General features: G+C 33.0%; 1 protein-coding gene across 1 annotated transcript in view; it reads right to left on the reverse strand.

The window, feature by feature from the left end:
* LOC118199309 (uncharacterized) overlaps positions 1–27,186 on the reverse strand; it is a 116,929-nt gene extending 89,743 nt beyond the window's left edge. The window contains exon 1 of the mRNA XM_085817139.1: positions 27,031–27,186. Coding sequence (XP_085673265.1) covers positions 27,031–27,093 — 63 coding nt within the window. The 5' untranslated portion in view covers positions 27,094–27,186. The remainder of the gene's footprint in view (positions 1–27,030) is intronic.
* Between the last annotated feature and the right edge of the window lie 326 nt (positions 27,187–27,512).

Here is a 27,512-nt window from a genome sequence, read left to right on the forward strand (position 1 = left end):
TTCGAAATTTTCCCGTACTTTTCCGAAGAAAACTCTGCAAGAAATAGTTCTTATAAAATGATAACCATCCCAGAAGTCTGACATCAAAGTTTTAAATGAAATTCGAAAGTAACAGAGAAAGATACAAAATAGAAAAACTCTTTAAACAAAAACATATATAAAAAAGCGTGATAAACAAATCAACAAATCATAGGCTAAACTTGACGTGGAATTATAAAAAAGGTGACGAGGAAAAGACTGATGCCAAAATTACTGTCTAAATTTAAGTATTTTCACGGTTAACGCACTCAGTTGAATCTTTTCTTTCTGTGCTAGGTAAAAACAGTTTCTTAAATGAATGTTGATTTCTAAATTTATTTTTTCTTGAACAGCTTTATTAAAAATTGCTTGAAATCGACATTAGAATATCAAGCAAACTAATTCAACTTTTTATTTTATTCAGGGCTCGGTTTGAAACAATAAACTCATTTTTTACTTTAAACAAAATCGCTGAGGTAGTTCAAGAAAAACGAAAAATTGACTGGGTAATTCCATAGATTAAATGTTTCACTTTCTAGAAGGCTTTGTAAGTAATTCGCAGTTTTTTCCTTCAATATTTATTACTACTTAAGTTCACCGCAGATTATGTTTTCCTTTTTGAAAAGTAGTTTAACATTTTTATTACCATTTTACTTCGCTCTCATTATTTAATCTGTTTTAAAAAAATCTGATGTGGTCAGCCCACGATCTCAAGCCAACTTCATGCTATCACTTCCGGTTAATAGCTTGTAAATAAAATCTAATTTATTCATAAGCGTTACGGCTCAGTGTTAACAATAAGCACTGCTCTTTTCTATTAGTCTGTTCTTCCATACAACGGGCGATGGTAACATGCATGCTCATGTATGCATCTATTCCTGTGCTTTGATTTGAAAACATCGCATCGATCGTAATATGTCCTCTAGTCATATAGTGTTTCGGGTTCACAAATAGTGACTAAACAATGGCAAAATTTTTAAAACTAGCGTATCTTTAGAATTCCTAATAGAGTAGTAATTGTTGGCATATGTTTTTTTAATATTCGCTATGTATTGTATTTGCTCTCTTATTTCTTTAAAAATAATATATAGCGATAACTTTAATAGCAGCATCCCTTTATCTGAAAAGTGATTTGACAGAAATGTGAAACGAACACAAAATTGAGGATCGAGGCTAATAAATTTTATTACTTCATAATGAGCTTATTCTCGTTGCATTCAATACATACAGGGTGGTTATAATTAGAGTTCCACTTTGAAATGGTCATAAAAGGAAAACTACTGGACCAAATAATATCAAACTTCGTAATCGTGTAAAAGAGATCATGGGAATTTATTTTCCGCGAAAAAAAAGGGAGTTCAGAAACTCACGACCAGGGAGGAAGTGACACTGTAAATATTATCAATATTGTTAAACAATATAAAGGTCAGAATCTAAGTTAACCCTTTGTTACACGGGTTACTGCTTGACCACCCCAGTCACCAGACCTCAACTAAAGTAACTCTTGGCTATGGGGTTACCTCAAAAGCACTGTTTATCATGATAATCTAAACAATTTTATGGAATTGAAAGAGGCGATACACCGACTTGTACGTAACATTCTTCCTGATATGCTAAGAGCTGCTGTTGAAAATGCAGTAATACGATTTAACTTCCTTTCAGAAAATGGTGGACGTCACATTGAAAGTGCTTTGTAATACGTATCAGAAACTATTAAACACATTATAAACCGATGTCTTCATTTCTTATTTCATTTAACACTATTGTAAACAGCGTCGTTCCGCCCCCTCCCTTTGGTGAGTATTTGAACTTTTGTTTTTTCGCGTAAAATAAATTCCCATAACTTCCTTTTTACGATTATTAACTTTGATAACATTCGGCACAGTAGTTTTCCTTTTATGACCATTTCAAAGTGGAATTTATAACCTCACTGAACAATGCTTATAAATGTAATACGTTGTTCTCAATCACATATCTATTTTAAATACCAAATTTGAAAAGTTTTACATAATCTTATGACATATCTTTTAAGAAAGTCTGTTCAGAGCTTCAAGTAAGCCCAAATCTAATACATTGTTCCCATTGATATGAAAGTTTTAAATACTAAAACTGGAAACTTTTAGATTATATTTTAATATAGTTTTTCATTAAAAACTGTTATGAGCTTTAAGTAACGTATGGTTTCCGGTTGCCAATTGAAGACTCTTACGGGCTTTCTGAGAAGTACCACTTCTGTATGCCCAATTTTGGCCAGTATCTAATGAACTCTTCATATGAATACAGAAAGCTTAAATACGGAAAACATAAATTTTTGGAAGTTTTCATGTAAGAGTTATCGCAGGCGAAAAATTCATCCTATACATACAGACACACAAAAAATCAGACATCATCGTAAAAGTAGTAAAAATGTGTTATAAAGGCTCTAATTCGGTTTATTCCCTGAAAATTCACGGTCGAATGTTTGCAGCGAAATTATCACCATCCTTACATAAGTCTATAGGTTAGCAGGAGATTAAAAATTTGGAATACGAAATGTTCCAAACTACCGAACATACATAAGTAAATAAGATAAACCACGAAAGAATAAAGTTATATGACGAATTGTGAGACACTTTTTTGAACAGGAAAAAAAGCATCTAGCTCGGAATAAAGTATATTTCGAAAGTACATTTTCAAATGGAATTACGTCATTGTTAAGTTTCAAAAGGATATAAATTAAGGTTATAGGTCGTTCTTAAAATTTATTAAAATTAAAAAAAAAAGAGCAGTTTTAGGTACATAATACATGGCATTAGGAACATTTTTCAGTAATTACAATAATCTTGCACACAGTTTAATTTATATCAATAAAATAGAAATCTAAATTATTAAGAGATACGTTTATTGAATTTAAATCGCTTGGTTTGTTAGTCTATTAAAAACTTACTAAATTCGAAAAGATAAATGAAACACTGAATCTTTTGCCGAATAGCAACACTCAAAACTAGGATAAGCGCGGAGCTACTTGTAAATTAAAGCGTAAAACAAACTATAAGCAAATTAAAGTCTTGATGCTTCACGGAGTGGCAGTTTAGGCTATTAAAGCACAAGAGGGCTGGCTCTCTGCCTAAGAGCAGGTAGGCTCTCGTATTCATTCTCATATCATTAGCTCGTATTCATGTTACACATAAGGAAAGTCACGAAAACGATCCATGCAAACAGTCCTTTTCGTGAATTCGCATAGGGCCTCGTAGTGGCATTATTTGCCAAAGCGATGAGGTATAGTTACTCTAGCGTAACTTAGCTTGACCATCTACAAATTCTGGAAAGACTCAACTATAAGATTCAGCAAATTGTAACACAACAAGAGTTCCGAAATTATAAGACAAAAAATTTATAAAAGGCCGAAATTTCAGCATATGTTATTTCATTTTTACGTATTTTATACATTCTTTCATGTAGGAAACATTCCGCAGATGTTTCATACACGTAAAAGTGAATTTAATAGTTAAAAGACGTTTAAAAATCGGAAACTCTTGAAAAATTTCAAATTTACACCTACACAAGAATACAGTCATTACAGGAGCAAAATGACTCGTACGTTCAAGTTTTAAATTCAACTAACTACTTTCGGTGCAATGAAAGGCCGAACGGTAAAGTCGCTGAACACTGGTATTTCGGTCCGAGTTTCGAATCCCGCGAACGGGCTGGCTGCATGGGCGTTTCCGTGGTTCTCTCCATGTGTAACGTGTATAGGAGCCAGTTTCCCTTAGAAAGTCCTCCCCGAAGGCATCCCTCCTCTTAGGCAGATAGCCCTAGTGTGCTTTGCCATAATTAGATAAACCAAACGATCCAATGAACGAGAAACACCCTAGTGCGAAGTTCAAAATCACGCAAAAAAGCAGCTTTAGCCTAGCCTAAATTATGAGCAAAAATCTATTGATTGATAACCGTCGAAACTGATAGTTTTATTAAAAACTTATGCCAAAGTAAAATTGCTTTTTGCCTGGTTTAAAATAATTATTTTGTTTACTTTTCTTTTCTTCAGTTTCTCATGTTTCATCTCAATACTGTCTAGAAGATGCAAATTAGTCGGGTGTTGAAGTAAAAGAAATTAGATAAAAAAATTCGAACAAAAACATCGCCCGGGTTGTTCTGTGCGCTGACAGTTTTCTGTTGAAAATTGTGTTTCTTCGAACTTTGCGACTCTAAAAGACTCTCTCTCGTCTCCAGTAATTTTCCGTTTCTTTCTGTTGTATTGTAGTTTTCAAATAATCTTCACATCTCAGGATTCGTCGAAGAAACCCACCTGCCCAGCTCCCAAACCTCGGGTCTGTTTTCAAGAAACAAAGTGCTCCAAATTTTTTCCCCGACAAATTCACTTCATCTAGAGGATATGTTTAATTGCGAATTTCACAAAGGTCAGGCCGTAAGCGGGAATCTCTAAGGAACTGATAAAAGCAGGGAAAAGTATCTCCTTCTGTAAGCCAGTATACCGACGAAAGTATCAAAGTATCATCTAGACTACTCTATAATTAGTGTTTGCCCTGTGCTGCAGGGCTTCAGTTTAAGCCGGAGCCCATCAACCTTCGAGAGATAAAAGTCGCTGAACACTTATAGTTCGATCTGGGTTCGATTCCAGGCGAACGGGCTGGCTGCATGGGGGTTTTCGAGGTTTTCCTATGTGTAACGCGTATATGAACCAGTTTCCGTTATGAAGTTTTCCACGTAGCTCTCCCTTCTCTTAGCAGATAACCCTCTTGTGCTTTCCCATAATTAAACTAATCAAACCTTTCAATTTAAGGCAGCTTCCTTTTTTAACGTTAATTTTAATTTTCATGACTACCTTCATGAATTACTGAAATTTGGCTACTTTCTTTAAGAAAGTACATCTCAACAATTATTACTTCTATCTTTAATAGAAACTGATTTAAAGCATAATAGTAAATCGAGTTTTAGCTGAAGAATTTCGAACAGTGTTTATCAGTATTTCGGGGTTTCCTTATTCTTCACATTACAGAGATAATTGACGTGGAATTAATATAAACGTTTACGTCATCATAACATTCTCGTGATGTTTATCGTAGGAGCTGCTTTAGGCGAGTTTTTTATTCTTCATCTGGCAATTCAATATTAATGTCCGAAGCAAAAAACACACTTTAAAATAATACGCTTCAACTACTTTTCAACTGCGCTTTTTTCCTTGATATTCGATTCAAAGAGTCTGAATTTTAAATGATCTTCTTTATCACAAAAATACATTTGTATCGACTTGTTGATAAACCTGAAATACTCGAGATTTTCAGTTCAAAGCTAGGATGAGTTTTCAAGTGTCGTTCATGTTTAAAAAATCTTGAGTTTTTCTCGCAAGTATTTGTCAGATCGGTTAAGTTATTGGATTAAGATCAAACTCAGGAGGGCTATATACCTAAGATGAAGGACGTCTTTGTGGAGGACTTTTAAAGATGTTCTTTGGAACAATTTTTCTGGCACTGCTAGCTACATTAAATACACCTAAATTTTAATTAGTGTGTTCTAAAATTGCTTCCAAAATGAGAATTTAGAGCAGAATGTTACTTTACAGCAATTTCATGATCTGACTTTATAACACTGTTATATTTAATCAATAAATCTCTGATCTGTACCAAAAATGAACTTTTCTAACAGCTTTAACAAATTTCAGTGACGTAATTTCGAATTTTGATATTCATACTATTTTTAAAGATTTAAAACTCTATCTGAAATTGCAACAATATTTTAAGTTGATCAAAACTGCAGAAAGATACGATTGTTGCATTTAACTTTTAAATGGCTCTGGAATGTAACCTCTGAGTATATTAAATAGTGCAGAATGGGAGAATTTTTCTTACTTCAGAAATTCGAATAATTAAGTTGTTTAACGTACTGTAAAAAATTATTTTGGAAAAGTAAAAAATCATAAAACTAATTAAAAAAATAAAAGCAATTACCTAAGTTCACTGAATGTTTATAAACCCCAGTAAACCACAGAAAGAGCGTTAAATAACAAATGTGTCAAGCATATAAAATAAAATAGACGATTCAAAGTATTCTCACGCGATGAAATGAGTTCTCGCGGCATACAATATTCGACACAAAATTGCTGCTCATCCAGTTATGTTTTTAGTTTAAGGCCATTCATGATGCATTTCAATTCTAAGAGGAAAAGAGTAACTAAGAAGCAATCTCCTTGCCACTCGAGTATTTTTTTGTTTATTTTATTTCCTATTTTAAATGGAAGTACGTATTTCTCGTGATATTTCCATTAAATGATTAAAAAAACTAGAAATGTCTTCCGGAAGTAATGCTAGTATTACCCACGCAATCGGCTTGCGTGCTTGTGCTGTAATTTTTGTCGTTTTTTCCCCCTTTAAAGCTGCGGACATTTTGAAATGGTCTGTGCCTCAGGCATTTCAAGTTTCTTTCTGTAACGAAGTTCAGAAATGCTTCTGCTTTACTCGGATTCAGAGAAAAACACGGAAGATCGTCTATTGATATACGAGCATATGAGCTTGTTTTAGAAAATGAATAAGCTGAGTTGTGTATTGCTGCGGTATTCTGTAGTAATTTGTCTTAGCCATCATGTATATTTATAGTCGATATTTCCCATTTCACGCACTGGTGGTTAAAAATTAAGTTTTGTCTGTTCGCAAGAGAAACAAGTGGGGTAACTTGAGTATTTTATATTTCATATTAGAAATTCGAATACAGGCTTTTATATTTTTTAATCTCTTATCTCTGGTTCCTTAAGCTCTGGTACTTGCTGAAAATTCCATAAACCTGAAAACCCTTACATTGTTTGCATGTTTCATGTATAAGTACTCTCATCTTCACATTAATTTCCAATGAGATCTAAATTATTTACATATTTAACCAAAATATATAGTAAATTACTTGTAAAAATATTCAGTAGCTGTTATAATGTACTGCTTAGTGAAAAATGTCAAAAAAATGTATAACATATATATACACTCATGTATGACAGATGTAAACAAAAACTAAACTCAGTGGCGCAAACAGCCCTAATGTGCCAAGGCCTGCAGTGCCCCGAAATATGCTTTCTTGACCGTGGGCCTAGGTGCATAAGCATATGCCCTGAACAAGTGGTCAGCTTGTCGCAGGCCCCCCAGTGTTTAGTCCCCAAGCGAACTTGGTACTCTTTTTATCAACCCAAGAAATGGAAATCGAGGGATGAAAGGCCGAGTCGACGTTGCCCAGCCCTGGTTTCGAACCCCGAACCTGGGGTGCCGCTGCGGGACGCGCTAGCCACTGCTCCACCTGGCCTGTATGGAAGATGTTGCTATGATAAATATAAATGAGCAGATTGTTTAAGAAAACGATCCCCCAAAGAAGTTCTGCACTACATATATAACATACATTGCAAACACCCCTATGACAGGAAAAACCTAAGTATTTACCGAACTAAGAAGCTAAGTAAGCCTAACTAAGTAGCTACCAAACACTGCTAATCAACCATTTTTCTTCTTCAGTAACTAATTAGCAGAGAAATTCTGAGAAATGTAAAACGCACGATAAATACATTTTCTAAACCTCTACCAAACATTCTCAGATTTTCGATGCAAATTCCGGACAATTTAATGCTTTTATTTCATGCATATGGAGCAAAAGCATATGCAAGAACACAGAATAAAATTTTCTGCATATTAAATAAAAGCAGTGTAAAATGGTAATATTACGAAGTCCTTGTAAATCTTAAACCAAGCATTGACTTAGATTAATCGAGCCAATTGATTTATTTTTTTAAAGAAACTCAGTCATGTTAAAATAACACTTTACAGTTATGTATAACAAATAACTTGTTTATCAAGGTGATTAATATTTTCAAACCAAATGTATTAGAAACAAATTCTGGCAAAAAAAAAAAAAAAAAAAGCATATGTGAGAGTATGTACTATGCATGTTACTGGTCCTTTTTAATTTTTAAATTCTTGTTATAACTTACAAAAAATTCTAAATTAAACTTATCACATAAACGCTAATTGAGTTAAAACATCACAAATATATAATCTAAGATAGCAATGATTAGAAAATCGCATACAAGCTATTCGTGCAATTAATTTGATCAATGCAAACCAATTCCTACGCGAAACCTGTGCGAATTATATGAAGTAATTTCAAACTAAATTGTACAAAAACTACTGATGGTTATAATACGTATTGATAATTATAGAAAACAAGTTGAGTATAGATTTTTTAGAAGATAAAACTTTTATTGTTAATGAAATGATGATAGTGTTAAAAAATAAATAATAGTAAAATGAAATTTATTTAAGTTTCACTGTTTTCAGTACTATACCACCATTTTCTGAAACTGTGGAGGAAGTTCTCCGAATACAACTATTTGCTTTACACTACTAATCCCTGGTGCTTTTAAACCGAGGAAAATAAGGAAACACTTCTCCAACAGCGTTTTAGCAATTTCTGCGACAAAAAGAGACTTTTCGTTTCGTTTCTGAAAGCCCTTTTGTTCTAAAACACAAAAGCTTGCTTCCTTAGCGCATTTACGTCGACAAAGATATAATTCTAAAATAAAAGAATCCGAGAAAAAAAGAAATTAAGAACACTACCAAAAAGTGCTGCTTAAGCAGTGTAGTATTGCTGAATTGTCTTCTTAAAACAATTTATTCTTAATCCTGAGACAGAATTTTTTTCTGTAATCTATCCATTACAGCTACAGTTTTCTTGCGTGAATTTCCGCAGGATTGCATTTTATGTTCAAATAAATAATTTCTTTATCAGAATTTCATAAAAGTATATAGTGAGCGCAGTTTTGATTTGCTGGAAACTCTGAAAGTATCAGCATTCTGATCTTTCTATTATTAATAGCAAGTAGAATTCATCAACTAACTGTATAATTTGATATTAAATATCACGAATGTTTGAAATGCAGTTCACTCATGTGGGACACTTAATTTGAATTTTTTGGATTTGCTTACGCCTGGATTAAAGGCAGAGAGAGAAGAAGAGATTTAAGAAATCAATAATTAGATAATTAAATTTAAAAATTAGATTATTATAATTAGATGAAATTAAATAATTTGATTTAATAAAATTTCGACAATTTAAGAAAACTAGCAGACAAACAACGTAATCAACACATATTAAAAAAAGTTAAAAAATTAGGTATCATGGAATGTAAACAAAGTATGCACTTTTCCTTTGTATCATTTACTATCATAAAATAAATACAAATCTTTTAAAATAAAAGATAATATATAACAAAATGTTAATACAATTTAATCATTTTTGTCAAAAAGTATACTCCACAAATACCTGCAGGCTTGGCAAGATGCCGTCTGCTTTGAAAGAAATGCAGGCAAATGTAAAGATAAATCACATCGGCATTTAGACAGTAAGTACAATGCTACTGAAATAAATTATCTGCTCCCTAATATTGCCATGAGTTCGAATATAGCCGAATTGTTAGAAATCAGAATGTGTTATGAAGGGACGATGTGATAGGGACTGGCCGAATGACTCACACTCCCTTACGTCGCGATATGAAGCATTTCAATTGCGGCTGAATTTCCTAAGTTTCTATGTTTAAGTGATGAATTTATGGTCCCCAAATGCTTAGGCAAAAATTACTTCACACCAGTCTGCAAAGGAAGCACAAAATGAATAATTATGAAAATTGTGTCTTCATTTGAATATCAGGAATAGTTAACTTTTAGATACGTAAGAAGAGGAAGAACTATGGAGATTGTATAAAATTGATTCTAGTGTTACTCTGGTCTAATGGAATGGTAGAAGATTATAAGGCACTCATCTATTTCATCCCTTGTCACACACCCATTATTTTCAAATATATAAAAACACATTAACATTATACCGTTTTTACCTGTAATCGTGCTTATGCACTAAAATCGTACTATACAGGGATATGTAGCTGAGAAATACAGCAGCACTAATTTTGCTTTACAAACAAGTTTTTGAATTCCTTTCGTGTACAGCCAAAATTCCAATAAGCTTTAGTTTTGAAACGCGATTTTTAGTTTGCTGTAAGATGTCAAATCTGCCATCACCTTATATTCCGTTGAGTTCAAGTTAGATATCTTTCTCTTCAAACTGAATATATTCAATACCCATTCCATTCACTCAAGCGCCTCTGCTTAAACTGTCTTAAAATAAAATTCAAACTGGCTTCTTAAAGCTTAGAGATGTGCCTGAATATTTTTCTGTATTTTTTCTTGAATCTTGATGTTATTTTATTCCAAGAAGACTTGGTACTCTTCCGTTTCTCAGCGCAAATCTTGCCAAGCAAACTTTGTTGGCGGCAGCATACATTATACACATAAAAAATGTTAACAAATGTTAGTTCTAAGAATTTTTTTTTATTTTGAAGGCATAAACATTTTAATATGGTTTAAAATTTTGTAAAAAGCCAATAAATAAAGACAATAAATTTGTAAAAGAATATTAATTTAAGAATTTACTATGCTTACATGGTTCAACGTTGATTCGCCGGTTCGTATCACGTGACCACAAGTGATCTTATCTCACGTAAACTACGCTACAAAAATCTAATTCTCTCAGTAATTATCTACATTAATTTCAAGTTAAACCTTATGGAATACAATTTTAAATACAAGAATTATTTCAATTCGTACGAATAGCTTTACTCAATTATGTAAAACCGCAGTGCTTTATTTCGCTAGTGCATTCTCATTAGATTTGATGAATTTAACCCTTGATTTTGCTTTCTATATTTTCGCCTTCGAGTGAGTAGTGTGATTGCATCCTAATTAATTACCGCGGATGGTCTTAGGGCATAAAATTTAACTAGTAGAAATTATATGCAATTGTATGCCAGTATTGAAAGAAAAGATCAATCTGATAAAAAAATGGCTGCGACTTGTTTTGAAAATGAAGGGTAAAAGGTTACCAGCGAAGCTATTCCGTTTGGCATCAGTTGTACCATTACTGGCGACTTTATCGTTTGTGCCGGCAAAACGAAAAAGTACCGAGGATTTTTGCAAAAGGAATGTACTCTTTACCTTCCGTTTTCACACCCTCCAATAAATCCATAAATTTCCTCTTAAAAAAAAAAAAAAAAAAAAAAAAAAAAGTACTTTTTCCACTTAAAGAAGGCGTTTGCCTCAAAGTTCGCCATTTTACACATATAGTCTTTATCACTTTAAACCATCACTAATACAACGTTTTATAGTCCATTAAAAATGCTACTCCCTGTGCATGCAATTATCAAATACGTCAAAGTTTTCCATTTAGACAACCACCTTAATTCAATGTTATGCAGAAGGGGCTCAGGTGATTTAATATATTCTTCACACATTAGTATGCAGAAAGATTTATAATTATTTTTATTAATAATATTTTTATTATTCTGATAGTCTTTTATTATTTTTATTAATAAATTCTTACTAACGACAAAAGTAAACCTCACAAAGAAATAAAACGTACAGAAAACTCTCGTAAGAATCTCTAAGAAATCATAATATTATCGATATGAATATTCACTGTATAAAGACTCCAAGCGGAGAAGCCTTATCTGGCTAAGTTTCTAGTAGCTTCAAGTGGATTCCAGGAATTTTCCTAAGATCGAAAACGAGAAGCTTTTCGAATGTATAATTCCAAGGAATGACCCTGGTTCGTCAGAGGAGACACAAAATTCAACGAATTTTTCAGTTCAAAATGTAATGTCTAAACTTCTTATTTCGATTCTATTTTTTTTTTTATTTTTTTTTTTATTTTTATTCTTAAATTACTTTCGGCTTTTATTTTCTTAGAGCAGTCGAGGAGTCCCTGGGAAGTGCACGCGGTTCCCTTAAAGGTTCCGCGGAGCACACATTAGGAGACGTTGCATTAGGCTAATGCAATAATGATTGCTTGGTACATGCAGTGGAAGAAATTGTATACACTGCATTTAACAAGCAATTATATTGCCGCTACTTTAGTATCAATACGCAAAATTTTGCACTGAGTAAATAAAATTTTATTTTATTCACATCATATTTTCGTTTTTGATTTCTAGTGTTAATTATGAGTACAACATCGAGCGAATACGATCGAATTTTCCAGGATCATTATACTGGCACTTACAAATGGTGGGGAAGAGTTCGATGATCTGTCGTTTGAAGATACTGATAAATTGTTATTCAACAAAGTCCTAAGCGAAGATGAAATCTTAGAGATTGTCCTTGAGACTCATAATCCAACAAAAACCTAGCGATACTAAAAAAATTATTCAGTTCTAAATGCAAATTTAAGAAAAGAAAGTTTGGAACTGGCCTGAATATTGAGTAATCATTTTGTCAAAAAAGAGGGACGCGTTGCCAAGTTTCGACGTGAACATAGGTTGTTAACTGCCAATTTCAGAGAATCAGATAACGGCCTAACCAAAATGCGAAACAGCGATTAATAACTGAATCACCAGAACCAGAGGAAACTTGGATGTTTAGTCGATAGATAGCAAAAAGAATTTCATTTCAACTTCATTTTTCAACAATTTTCTACTTATAGCAGCGACATTCTAATCGTACGCGAAAGTTAATTGTCAGAAAAAAGGAAACGAATAAAATCTTATTACGTGTAAAATACACATTTTTTTGTTTTGTTTATGAAGAATTTTTTTTCCATTTCAAATGCATTTTCATTACACATTAATTATATTTGAATTTTGCTGAAATAAAATAATAAGAATTAAAATTAATATTTTCAGATAGTTTTTTTTAAAATTACTTTTGCTGACTTTTTAAGTCCGCAACCTATCTTCTTTTTTGCCATAGATACAATGTTTTCTTTTATGCAAAATTTTCTTTATGTATTCTTTAAGAACTAATCTATCGTATAAAAATTAAATTATTTGTGTAATCTACAAAATGTACGTTAGGTTTTTACTTTATATATTAAACCCACTGATCAATAGAAGGGAAATAGTATTTAATCATTTTTTTCATTAATATTCCATTTCCTGAAAGGTAAATAGAAATTTTGTAAATGATATTTCAAACACAATTTAGTAAAGCGTGCATATATAATGTGATTTTGGTTTACATATCACTATATGCATAAAGGTTGTATATTAATTTTTTGTGCGGCATCGCTTTTATATTAAATTTTTTTCTTTTGTTGGTTGCTTTTTACTTGAAGAATATGGTACTTAAAGTGCATAATAATTGATTTTGAAGTTTAATATTTTCTACATGAGTGTACCATTTCTTCATCCAGTTTTATTTCAGGGGGAACCCCGCATTTTCAGCATAACACGAGTTTAATCTTTGTGCTGTTCTCCTTGTTATAAATCAGAGAGTACTACTTTTTAAATTAAACTTACCTGAATAAACGATGCATCGAGCCATTTTGACTTCGAAGGAGAAAATTTTCATATCAACATTTCGACTGGTTGCAGATGCTTACTAAAAGGAAACATATCTTCTCTCGGAAAAAAAGCATAATTAATTATGCCATATTTCCAACGCATATGACATTTAAAATAAGGTTATGTCGTGGTGTTACGGCAAATGAGTTTTGCGTGCTGAACAGCGGAAATAGGTTAATGTTAAGTTATGGATCTGTAAGCAAAGTCGTTATAAAACCCAACGTAAATATAACTGCAACGGCTTGTTTTTTTATGAGTTAACGACAACTTTCACTTTGCCTTAAAAGAGCAAGAGATTTTCTTTATTATTATATATCTTTTTAAAATGAGCTTCACTGTTAAAACTGTTTTCTGCAAATATTACGCGAATATTTTATACAGTGCTTGGAAACAATGTGTTTAAACTAAAATAAATCCGAATCAAAATAGCTGGATTACCTCGAACCACAGCAAAAGCAATTATTTCCACAATTCCGACAGTTTGCTTGCTTATTTTCTGCCGGCCAAACACTTAATTGATTTTAATGCTAGTAAAGGTATTTTTAAGCATAGATTGTAAAGAAAGGAAATACATTTTTTCTACAAAACCTAGCATGAAACACGTATTTTTCGAAAAAATTAAGTTATGAAGTTCTTTTCGTTGTCTAAACACTCATCCGTTTCTACCAGAATGCATGTCTATTAAAGTAAAACAATCGAATTACTTTATATTTAAAGCATACTCTTACAACAAAATACATAAACTTATTTTTTGTTGTATTAAAAACAAAAAATTATATAGTTTTATCTGCATAAAATAAAATGCGTAGTTATTTCTTTTCATTTGAAACTAAATTACACCGTTTTCAAAATAATATGATAAAGTAATGAAATCAATCGTATATTTGTAGTGTATCTATAACGCTTTAAAACTAGTTATTTTCACTTCGTGGACCTGACGCTTAATTACTATTGGCAATAATTAACATTTCTTAACTCATTTTTCTTTAAATTATCATCTGCTTCGGCAAAAGTTAGGTTATTTGAATATGGCAACGCACACGAGAGCTATCTGCATAGGGTAAGGAAGGCTTTCGGGAGGATCTTTCTGAGGAAAACTGGCTCACATCCATTCCTCGTTCTCAAGATTTAAGGGTAGACGTCACAGCGGAAGCCGCAACTGGAGTCCAGCCTGTGCCAATTTTCTTTGAAATGATGCTCCGTCACAAAACACATCCAGGAAATGTGACAAAGCGACGAAAACAGCACCAAGCCAGCTCGTTCGCCTGGGTTTGAGACCGGAATATACTACCCATATTCATTGGTTCTAATCATACATCCACTAATGAGTCCCTAATGGAAAGAAATTTAAGTGAAGCTGTATAAATTTGTGCGGGCTTCTTGTAATGGGTTCAGAGACTGAAAAGGTGAAAAATGTAAGGATAACTATTGAAACGGCAGGCAAAAATCGCGTATTCTTTATCAAGCAGTTACTAATGACTAATTCAGCAATTACTAGTGTGTAAAAGCATAATTAATTATGCCATATTTAAAATTAATATTTAAAATTCAAATTAATTATGCCATATTTAAAAATGACTAATCTGTTATTTTACTTAAAACCTGAAGTGCAAATTGATAAATATCCGCATGGGTAAGGGAAAATGTTCTTATGCAAAGTTAAACTTCGCTTTGAGGGTCTTTCAGTAACGATCTCTTTGATGATTCCTTCATTTTATTTTATTTCATTCGAAGAGTTAGATGAAATTTAGGTAGAATTTTACTTAAACGTAGAAATACGTAGAAAAGCAAAACAATAGCCCCTTTTGCTTTACAAAAAAGCAAAGCATTAAAATAAAAAAATTTCTGAACATTACATATAGTGTCAAGCTAGAAAATATTAAATGATTTTTCCAGTATTGGACTGCAAATTGCATCTTTTATTAATCATTCCCTTACTCCCCATATTTGGCATACTGTGAACTCCTCTCTTTCTCAAAGTGAAATTATGCATTAAAAGACACAATTTTGATAAGAAATCAAAAATTCAAGAAATTGTAGAAAGAGAACGAGTAAAAAACATATTCCAGCTGATGGCTTCTAAGAAGGCATACAGAAATAGAATGAATGTAACAAAAGATTCCTAAATTGGACGCATGGAATAATACAGTGGAGCAGTCCCCTTTCAGAGGAAAATTAGGAACACCGAAATAAATTAAAAGCAAACTTAATTTTAATTAATATGAAGTCTGTACAACTGGAATTCGTCTTTACTACAAAATTCATTCAAACGAAGTTAATCCGTAATAATTTAAACTGCAGTTTTTTATTACGGAAAAATAAATTGGAGAATTTCGATTATATACACATGCACAACCATGTTTTATAGAATACCAGCGGGCTGCAGGCAAAGCAAAATTTATAAGTTCTATGTATTCCTGAAAGGCAAATGTATAAAAGCATTTCAGTAGGAATGAAATGAGTTCATTCTTTTCAAGCAACAACCAGTTCGTAAATAATTTTTATTGCCAAACCTGGAAATAAAATTTTTTGATACTTCAGGTTATGCATATGATGTTACGATTCGAGTTTAACGTTATATAACAACTTTTCTCAATATTAATAAAAGAATAAACGTGGCAGTCAATGATCCTAACCTGAAGATAACAGCAACTATTTATTTAAAATGCTGATATTAACGACATACAATGACGTCACATGCATCGCGCGCCTCCTTCAGCGTCAGAATATGACCTTATATAATAGAAATGTATTTAATGTTTGGAAATGCTATATTTTGTAAAAACTTACAAATTTATTATTAATAAACCATGCGATTTGAAAGCGAACAGTGGCAACAATTTTCGGAACAAAATAGATTTTTTATCTAAAGCGCGCGAGAGTGTCGCCACTCGGAAAAATGAGTGCGAAAATTAGCGTTTTCAGAGTTTTTAACTAATATCTCGACTAATTAAAGTCGTACGAAGATGAAAATGATCGAAATGGCTTCCCATGAATTTTTAGAATCCTCTCTTGAAACTCACTTTCAAGAGTACCTCTCTTGAAACTCAACTCCCCGCCGTTCCGAAGAAGATGATGCCAAAAACAAACAAACAGATAGACAGGCACAGATTTTAATAGTATAGATTTCTCTCATTTCGTGAACCAGTTTTATAGTCTTGCCGTTTTATATGAGAGAATAGTACAAAGTGAATTTTCAATATATTATCTTTTATATTAAGCGGTTTTAAAAATAATATGGAACATTAAATTTATTGCATTCGTTCAGCAATTTAGTAACTATACACAAAGCAGGAAAATTTCACCATAGAAAATACACGTTTTATTTATTTATATTTTTTATTCTATATTAAAGCATTCGAAATATTTCCAAAAATTTTAAATCCATATTTTTAATGAAATTTGAGAGTAGAAATGGATGAACTCAATATCGGATCACTAAAATTAATAACCATTTTATAATCAATAACATTTTAAACTTAATCTTAAATGCATTTGCCTTTTTTCTAACACTGTTAATGTTTTCTCTAAGGTTTTGTTTCTTATTACTTTTTTCAAATCTAATGCCATGAAATCTTATGTAGTGCAGTTTTAATACTTCATAGTTATTTCTTCTGTATCTATTTATCATTTTCAAGATACTCATTTATTTCACTAATTAGCAGCGGTTTCAATTATTTAGATTAACAATTTACAAAAAAGAATTTATACGATTTTTACTTCTTATCTACTCATTGTAGCAAAAGGCGCATCTTCCCATGGGATGTACTATACAGAGTAACATAGAAGTATCCTTGCGTGAACATTTATCGTTCGATTTTTACTATACAGGCAAATTAATGTATGCTGTGGCAATCCTTCAAAAAGAAGTATGCATTGGGAAATATTTGAAAAGAAGGAGCAACCAACCTCGAATTTTCTTTTACGTCATCTCTCTGTATATACAGGCCAAGAGTACTGAAAATCTCCTTTTCGGTATGCCCTCCATTTGCGCTTCTGTAAGCAAGATAATTGCCATCCAATTAATGCAAAAACTCTAGACTGATAGTAATGCTGTGGAAGTTCAAAGAAATTTGAATGCAAAATATCAATATACTCGGGAGCAATTTTTGCTTTAGCAATCCTCAGGTATTAAAGCCAATATTTTTAAAATCCACATGAAATTATAACTTGAAATTCTAGCTTTCTACTACTTAAAAGAGAAAAACGTTTTTGACACAACCTATTAAAAATTTCCAAGCTCACAAAAATTAGGATCTTTTTTTTTCCAGTGTACTAAGTAGGTTACATTGACAAAGTCTTGAGGTCTATAGATAATCTTCATCCTGAATTTCGACTAAAATTCTTTCGTTTTGTTCGTTTGGTCAATTACAATTACAGTGCAAAGGGTTAAACAACTTTATAATATTAACAACTTTATAATATTAACCGAACTAGTTGTTGTGAAGAAAAAAGACAAATGACAATGTGCATGAAGGCTGTCTGCTTCAAAGCTATGGCTTTCATGCAGACTTATCAAGTGGGAATTTTCCGTACTGCAGCTAGGTGGATAAAATGACGAATCCATCTCTTAGATTGACGGTTGACTGTTGACTGCTGACGACTCTTTTTTTTTTTTTTTACCAGAGGTTATACTTTTGTCCCGTTATATTGCTACACAGCATAACACAATTCCTCTCCGTGCTAGGAAAGCATATCCATTATTTTGCAGATTTTCTGCACAAGGTGTTATTTCTCAATTAGCCATTTGCTGAATGCTTCATATACTTCTTGTTTGCAGATTGTTGTTCGAAAACTTTATATGGAGCCTTTATGTTATTTGGCTGCTTGTATTTGTCTTTGGCTTATATATTTGGCGGCCCTTATGTTATTTGGCGGCTTTGAAGTTCTTCGATGTACTCATTTATTCCACTAATTAGCACAAAGAAAAATGGGACAGTTCTATATCTTCCATTCTACTCGGAAGAATGACGAAATTTAACTTGCGCTTTTCATATGTCGAAAGCGGGATTTAGGATATATATTAGATTTATATATAACATGGTTCTAACTTAGGTATTCTGACACAAAATCGGACTTTTTCTGAAATGACATAACTATTTTTTTTCTATATTTCGATTCTGCAACTCAAATTATGACAAAATGCGAAGTTTCATAAAAATTGCACTAGTAGTTTTTGAAAAATTGACTTTCAAAATAGTAACTCCTCAATGTTAATTATATTTGACATATATATATATATTAATATCTATTTTTTCATTACATTTACTTGATTCCTTCTTTTACAATACACAGATTGGGATTACAATCTACAATCACACAGATTGGGATCACGTGATCCTTCGGAAGCAGAACTTTCGTCTGACTGGTTGGACTCTACGCAGGACAGAGCTGCATCCGAAACATTTTCAGCAAGGTTTCAAAAAATCCCGCGTAGCCGGTACATCGTTTCCGTAGCTAGGAAAGACTTATTTTTAATGAAATTTGAGAGTAGAAATGGATGAACTCAATATCGGATCACTAAAATTAATAACCATTTTATAATCAATAACATTTTAAACTTAATCTTAAATGCATTTGCCTTTTTTCTAACACTGTTAATGTTTTCTCTAAGGTTTTGTTTCTTATTACTTTTTTCAAATCTAATGCCATGAAATCTTATGTAGTGCAGTTTTAATACTTCATAGTTATTTCTTCTGTATCTATTTATCATTTTCAAGATACTCATTTATTTCACTAATTAGCAGCGGTTTCAATTATTTAGATTAACAATTTACAAAAAAGAATTTATACGATTTTTACTTCTTATCTACTCATTGTAGCAAAAGGCGATTCCAGCGGGGCTCTTTTTTCTAGGAATCCTCCCGTTTAAATCAGTTCTACCAGAATCTCATTTCTCAGAAAAGTCCCGTCTAGCAGGAACCGTCGCTGGAAATGATAACCACTTAAGTATATACCGTGTAGCATTCTACTGTAAATCAAATCTCAGTCTGATGCAATGACTGGCGGATAAATATGAAGTGTAAATTTCCTGCTACTTCTAATAACATTCATGTCTGCTATTAGTTTAGTAGTGACATTTATTGAAATTTTACATTAAAATTTTATGAGCTGAAAAAATAGCAGTCATAGATGCTAATTAATACAATAGCAAATGTGAAAGCAATGAGCCAGCAGGAAGTTTAGTAAAATAATTTTATACTTCGTAACTGTTGTAATAAGTAATAAAATAAATGTAATGTGTAAAAGGCGTGTGTTTAAGTAATATAAAAATGCATTCAGTAACATTTAAAACAGAAACAGTTTTGCGAAGCTAATTTGATAATAAAGCCAGTTTTTTTTTTATTTTATTTACTGTTTATTACTTTGTTTTATTTCTTTTCTAACCACAGAAACGTACTATCATTCTAATACAAAGAATAAACTTTGTTTCAGTATTAATTCTCAAACAATAACCTTATTGCAAAAGAAGGAAAATTACGGTGATGTAATGTTGTAAAAATAAGCTGTTATTTCAATAAAATACAACTAAAACTCATAATAATAATTAATTCTAAAATTAAACCTATCAAAAAAAAAAAAAAAAAAAAAAAAAAAAGGGAAGCTTATTGGTTTCCTTTAAAATATTTTCATAGATATTATCTTAGATTTTTCAGAAAGGCATCTGTTGAACATCTCACTCACAATCTTTTTAATAACATCAGCTATTTTTGAATTAGTAGTCCGAAACAAAGGCTTTGTTGAAAAAGATAAAAGGGTATTTGCTTTGTTTCTATTCTGTAAAGGAAAGTCTTTCCTGTTTTATCAAAACTCAAGAATAAAATCAACTATATCTTTTCACCTAAATTTAGCTCGAAAAATTGGTTAGCTCTTGTACTTGTATCTCTCGAACTTTACGTCTGCTGGCAAAAATATAATTTTAAGATAAAAGTTGTTATAATGTACCTCAGTTTCCGTAAATTACTTATGTTATAGCTGAAGAATTAATTTTTAATTGATTACTGATTCTTATCTGTTGAATTAATGCTTAACTGATACTGGCTAAGACAACAATCAAAAATACCGAATACATATACACTAAGTAGGGTCGTATTAATCTCGGAGAATACTATGGGCGCCTTCACCCCCCAAAAAACACTAAATTTAATTCTTCCTTTCTTTTTTGAAAAAGAAGTATGAATAAATTTATTCAACATCCGTACGTTTGAAACTACGCCACTAAAAATAATGAAACATGTTGCTTTTTTTATTATTTACCGTGAAATTGCGAGTCTAAGCTAATGGAAATACACTATTTAGTAATTTTTGTGGGGTTCATCTGTAGGTTTAATTAGTATGATAGGATACTGAGTAAAGTTGACAGCCGTATCAGATTTCCTGATATCTGAATCCTTTTCAAGGCATTTGGTCATAACTACACTGGTGTGCAAAAATTAAGGACGAGACGGTTTTTTCAATATAACTTTGTACAAAAGCTTTCCAAATCAACACATTTAATACCGTAAGATCCCCAATACGTAAGGACATGAGTAATGTAAGCAACACTTACTAAAAGAGAAATCAGAGGGATAAAAAGAAGCTTTATTGAAAACGTAGCATGGAGCGCAATGCGACTGAAGGCCGAAACATCCCTGTGATGAGTGTCCAGCAAGAAACATCCGGTCTTTAATAGGGGATATGATCTCCGCTGACTGCTAGGCAGGTTTCACAGCGTCTGCCCATGCTGAGAATGAGGGTGTCAATGAGTTGTTGAGGCATTGCTGCCCATTCGTCTTGCAGCGCCAATCGAAGCTCCGGAATTGTTACTGGTGGTAAGGTACGAGCTGCCAAGCGTCTGCCTAGAAAATCCCATACATGCTCGATGGGATTGAGATCCGGAGATCGTGCCGGCCAATCCATACGTTCAATATCCTCACTCTCTAAGAGCTGTTCGGTAGCTACTGTGCGATGACATGGTGCACTGTCGTCCATGAAAAGGAACTACGGACCCATAGCGCCTCTAAAAAGACGCACATATGGAAGAAGAATCTCGTTGCAATAACGGGTCCCGTTGACTGAACCTGCGTCGAAGATGTGAAGGTCTGTACGACTACCAAGCATGGTGCCCCCCGAAACGAGAACACCACCCCCTCCATACCTGTCCCTTTCAATGATGTTCGAGGGATGATTGTGGCTTCCCCGCTTTCTCCAGATAAGTATGCGATGTGAATCGCTACTCAGACTGAATCTGCTCTCATCTGTAAAGAGTACTCGTCCCCATTCATTGCCTCTCCAATTCCGGTGTTCCCTGGCACCACAGAGAACGCCTTCTCCGATGGGCAGGCGTTAGAGGTACACACCGTACAGGGCGTCGTGCAAACAGACCACCAGCGTGCAGTCTTCTGGCCACGGTAAAACGCGATATCGGTCGTCCAGTCGCCTGTGTAGTCGGTCTAGCGATTTCTCCCGCTGTCTGCCGCCTGTTTCTTCTGGCCTGTAAGGCAATATACCAGTCATCTGCGGGTGTGGTTCCTCGTGGACGACCACTACTAAACCCCCGGATAGCTGTTACTGTAGTTTGAAGTTGTCTCTAAAGTCGTGAAACGATGCTGTGAGCAATTCCGAACTCTGCAGCCACACTTGTCACACTGCGGCCTTCCTCCAACTTCCCAATGATTCGACCTCGGGTAAAAGCATCCAGATGTCGTCTAACAGATTGATTATTCGCCATTTCTCGCTGAGGCAGCAACTCGGTGTGATTTTAACTGCTATACGGCGTGCAATCTCTTTGCCAGAAATACTGATCTTACACCGACAACGTGCTTTATACTACTCAGACACCCCCCATTACGTCTACCTGCATATCTGCGCATGTGCTACCGTACATCACCTTACTTAATCTCCTGATTGGTCTTTCTGTCCGCTCTGCCTCTTCGTTCAGCTGATATGCTAATTTTTTGACTTCGTCCTTAATTTTTGCAGACCAGTGTAGACTAGTGACTGGCTGGCTGGATGATCTCCATAACAATTGCAGTACTTAAGTCCACCGACAGCCTGGATTGTCTAATGTAGCGTCAATGCCTGCATATTTTAAAAATCTATATTAATTTCCGATTATAAAATTACAAATTTTAATTTCTAAAAGTATTTTATGGATTACCTTATAGAGCAAATAATGTCCGCAATATACACCACAGTATAAATAAGAGTATAATTGAGTTTCTGTTGTATTTTACTTACATATACAGGTATCCATAATTTAATCCCTGTATAACAAAACCAAATAGAAATGTAATTTTACGAAGTGACCAGAAATAATTTGTATAAATATGAACTTTAGTTCAAGAAATTTCATTTATTCTAATTTTGGGGAATGGCAACACAGAACTTGTTTGTTTACAGACAAAATGACACCATGCAGTGAAAAAGCAGTATGCGTTCTGTGGTTACGGGAAACGAAAACTCCGAAAACAGTTTCAAAGGCAAATTCCGACCTGAATTTAATAAACCTCCACCAACGAAATAATCAGTCAGAAGATCATTAAATTGCTTTCAAGATACCGGTCATGTTTTCTGCAGGTAGATTAAGAGTTAGCGATGAAATTATTTTCGCCATTCGAAATGTGTTTGTGGGCAGTCCCGATAAATTCATTCGCAGTACAACCTACAAACAGAAATTTCCAGGTTATTTCACAAAATTGTTCTTGAATGGTCGAAACTGACTGTGTATAAATTGCAGATTTTTCAACAAATCAAACCTAATGATCGAGTCGTTCGTAAGGAATTCTCGGGAAACATTCTTGATTGTATTAGTAATGACGATCAATTTCTTCAGAAAATTTTATTCAGTGACGAAGCAACATTTCATGTTTCAGGAGAGGTTAAATGAATTTAGTCCCTCCTTTTTCTTCAAGTCATCAGTTAATTCGGACGTTTAACTTTGTTATTTTGACATTGCTTGCTGTACCGGAATTAGAAGAAAGGTAGCCAAGGTTTTTTTTTTTTTTTTTTTTTTTTTAAACAGGATGGGACTCCCTGTCATTGGGCTATACATGTACGTGATGTTTTGGATGAAATATTTCCAGATCGTTGAATTGGTGCAGGTCGACCAAATTCCTTCTCACCCCGTTTTCTGGACGTCACATCATTTGACACTTTTTTCTGGAGTTACCTGAAGAAGAGTTTATGATTCAGAGATACGTAGTATCGAAGAATTAAAAAACCACAAAACAAATACAGTAATTCTGCAAACGCGCAATAACGTCGGAAGGGAAATCTAGAACAGATTTTACAGTATTCCAGCAACTAACGGTACTCATGCTTAAGTGTACTGATACAAAATTCTTTAAAGTGTTAAATAATATTCAGTAAGTCTTTTTTCCTTATCTCTTATTCTGCACTATTTAAAGCATATCTTTATTCAGTGAATAGATTACAAACACCCTGTGTTGCATTAATGTAATTCTTATTAAAAGTTGTTTAAGTATGGATCTAAATATTTTCAAGTAAGATTTTAATTAGCCGTAAAAAACTTTTATGGAAATCATGAGGATGAAAGTACACTTCATCAGAGGCATGGATTATTTATTTATAAACTTAGCCGCTTGCGCGCCTGTTCAGTTGTAATAATAATCATCAATGGTTTTATCCGGAACGAAAGGCTGACAGTCTCTTCTGTTTCTCTTTTTGATACAGCGTTTCTCAGCCGAAATTCCTGTTATTTGAATTAAACATTATATCAATTTTAATTAAGGAAGGAAGTGTGCTTTGAAAAGGAAAAAATTAAAAATCATCCAGCAGTTCATCGTGATGAACGTGATCGTCATCTCTTAACAAGTTCAAAACGGAAGTTTTCGTTTATATAGCTAACTTACAACCTGCTATCTTTTAAATCAAGTTGTTGTTTTTTGGGGGTAATCAGGTTTATGTTTCAACTCTGTATTAATTATTATTTTTCTAACTCAAAACGAAACTTTTGAAAATAAATTATTAAACTTAGTGCCATTTTATGAAAATTATGTATAGCAGTCAAATAAAGGCGTCTAACATATTTTCTAATAAAATGTGTATTCATCAGCTATTTCAAGTGCTACTTCGATGATAGAAAGATTTTTGTGAAATTCCAGGGATACTGATTTCCATTCTTCCAGTGCCCGTCAATCGCGACGGATTTGCGCTTAAAAAGAGCTCTTTTCAAGAGACTAGAGGCACAATAGTCCATAGGTGAAACGTCAGGGGACTTCGCAAGAATAGTTGAAAAAGTCTATATGCAGTATCTGTATCAGTCTTCAGTGTTTCAAGGAATGAAGTGGTACTTTTCGAAGAATATCTTATTGCTTTGTCTTGACGAACTTTCACTGAACTGAATTGTTCAAGTAACTGGGATAAAGAAATGGAATTTCTTGGCCGGATTTAGACTTGATAAGGCTCTAAGCTATGTGAGATGTGATCGAAATTGTTTTCAAAATGTATGAACATCCTCTGTACTTAAAGGAGATTAACATAAACTCATACAGAACTTGTTCAATGGCATAAATTGCTGTAAGAAATGAAGAAACACGTATAGTAACAACTTGAAAACACTTTCGTATGAAACATCAAAAGAAAGCAGCTATAAAATGTAGAAGTTTGCATTCTACACAATTCTAAAAAGTTCAGAAAATCTGTAAAAATACGCAGTTGTGGTGTTTTTCGTACCAAAATATTCTGAAACTGAAAAGATTTACTTAATTTTTTTTCCTATTCCAGTGTTAATTCATATTCCGATACGCCAGTGTTTCAGTATATGCAATTCCCAGCTCTGTTACTGTACTTAGCATTGCAACCCCCCAGTCCCCCATCGAATTTTCTGTGCGATAAGAAGATAGTTCGACTTTTGTTCGAATCATAGTGAACAAACTGGCTGCATGAGGCGTTTTGCGTTTTTGGCCATGCACACATGAGCAGGAGCAAGTTTCCCTTGTAAAATCCTCCAAGAAGGTATCGCTTAAGTATATAGCTTCGATTGCTCTGCTGTAATAGTAAGCTATGCTGTAACTGTAACTGTAAACAAGCAAAAAAACAAACCCAAAAAAATCCTGCAACGAGACTGCGTTCACGATGTTTTTTGCAGGCATTATTCTAGCAATCTATGAAACCACACTCTTGCAGTTAACAGTTATATTCTATTCAATATGCTTATAAAGAAGATAAATTTTTCTTCCTTCTGAGATCTTAAAGCCATAAAGTTAACTTGAAGACATAAATTTAAAGTATTATTTTTCAGCTTGTTAGATGATGAACTAAACATTTACTAATTACGAAAATAGTTCTTATAAATAAATAATTTCTTTATCTATAATAATTGAAAAACATGTATATAATGCATAATAAACCGCTAATTTAAATTTCAGTAATGATTAAACATTTCTTTTGTTTTTTTTATCGATCTCAAGATTTAAATTTATTCAGTAATTTATACATATCGCCCATCATATGATACATACATAAGTGTGTCATAATATATTTAAAAATATATTATGACACAGCTAAATATTTTGAATGAAATATATTTTAATTATTTCAAGTATGGTATAACAAATGTTATGATACTTTCTCTTTCTGTACGAGCAAATATTCTACTAACTCAAAAATGCCGTGCGACAGAAGGCATGAAATTTCGAGTATGATAAAGTTCTGTTGTACTCTTAAGATTTTTGATTACTTTTCCGTTTCAAATCTAATAAACAAAAAGGACATTTCATCGAAGCCAATTCGAAACAAAAAATTAGAAAATTTCTGTTATAAGTAGAGCATCAAAAACATCTGTGGCTACGATGATTTTACGGGTCAAAACTGGGTGTCCATTTTCGAATTTAAATATTGTATTTTATGGATATAGAATTTACCGATACTTTTTATTTGTTCTTCCTTTGAAAGTTAATAACTTCAAAATAATGGTCCATAGCACCAGTTATGAAATATGTAAAGAATATATGCGTTGTCCAAATCAGTCTTTTATCTGTTGAGCTTTGATAAATGCTTCATCAATTTTAATAGATTGTTTCGTATTCCGTTAAAAAATAATTTGTTTTTAGACGTGGATGGATAGTATAGAATCAGGGAAAATTCAGCCTAAGATAAATTGTTGTTTAAATATATTCTGAGGGAGACTCACACGGGTCTCTCTTCTTCAGGACACAAAAGCATTAGTGGCGAGATGTTGCTCCTTGGAGAAGATATATCTCTATCAATCTCCTTCAAAATACACTTAGTATATATTTTTTCTTTTGTTGTAGAATTAACGTTAAGGTTTGATTTTTATCTAAATTTAAATTTCAGTTTTGCTTTTTTAAAATATAATAGGAGCAGAGAATTATTTCTATCTAACTAACAATTAAGGAATATTAGAAATGTTTAGAAATATATCAAACTTAGAATAAAAATACAAATATTCAGACATTCAGGAAATATTTTACTTTAGTTTTCTGAATATCTCAGCAAATATTTTCCATTTAACTTTATTCCAATTTTCAATTTAATGTCAGCTAAATTCCGTAGGAATTTTAATTATAAAAATTATTAAAATATTTTTTAACACATAGTAGCTACAAAAACATAATCCAAACCATTCTTCGCAAAAAAAGTAAGCAAACAAATTCATTAAAAAGGCCCGCTTCAAGCCAACTTTCACTTACCGCAACCACGGTAATCCAAGTAAACAGACTATTCCTCATTGCGTTGTTTGTTCTCAGCTTCATTCAGAACACATGTTCCGTCACGCGCACCTTCACTAAAGGGGACCGAATGCTGTAATGGCAACACTTTCTCCACCCGTTCCTCAAACCACCTTCAGTTTGTTGCAGCAGTGCCTGGCTCTCGGAAAAACAGGGCCAACGCCTTTGTTACGCTGCGTTGGTCATACGGAACAAAATGCTCTCTCCCGGTCTCCCTTGTGTAATGTTATTCTGCTTTCGGAGAGACGGAAACGAAGTACTTTCCCAAAAAACCTAAGAATTTTTTAATTCCTCTCACCTTCTTTGGGCAATACCTTTTTTATGGGGTTTCTTGAAAATAAATAAATAACCGAAGGACAATTGGCTTTACTTTTTTTATTTATTTTGCTTGGTCGAATGTAGTTATTTTTGTCATTAGTTTTCCATTTCATTATTAAGCGGTT

The sequence above is a fragment of the Stegodyphus dumicola genome, chromosome 5 (genome assembly GCF_044657685.1).
Source record: "Stegodyphus dumicola isolate Sdum_Otavi_A_Nest chromosome 5, ASM4465768v1".
Classification (NCBI taxonomy): domain Eukaryota; kingdom Metazoa; phylum Arthropoda; class Arachnida; order Araneae; family Eresidae; genus Stegodyphus; species Stegodyphus dumicola.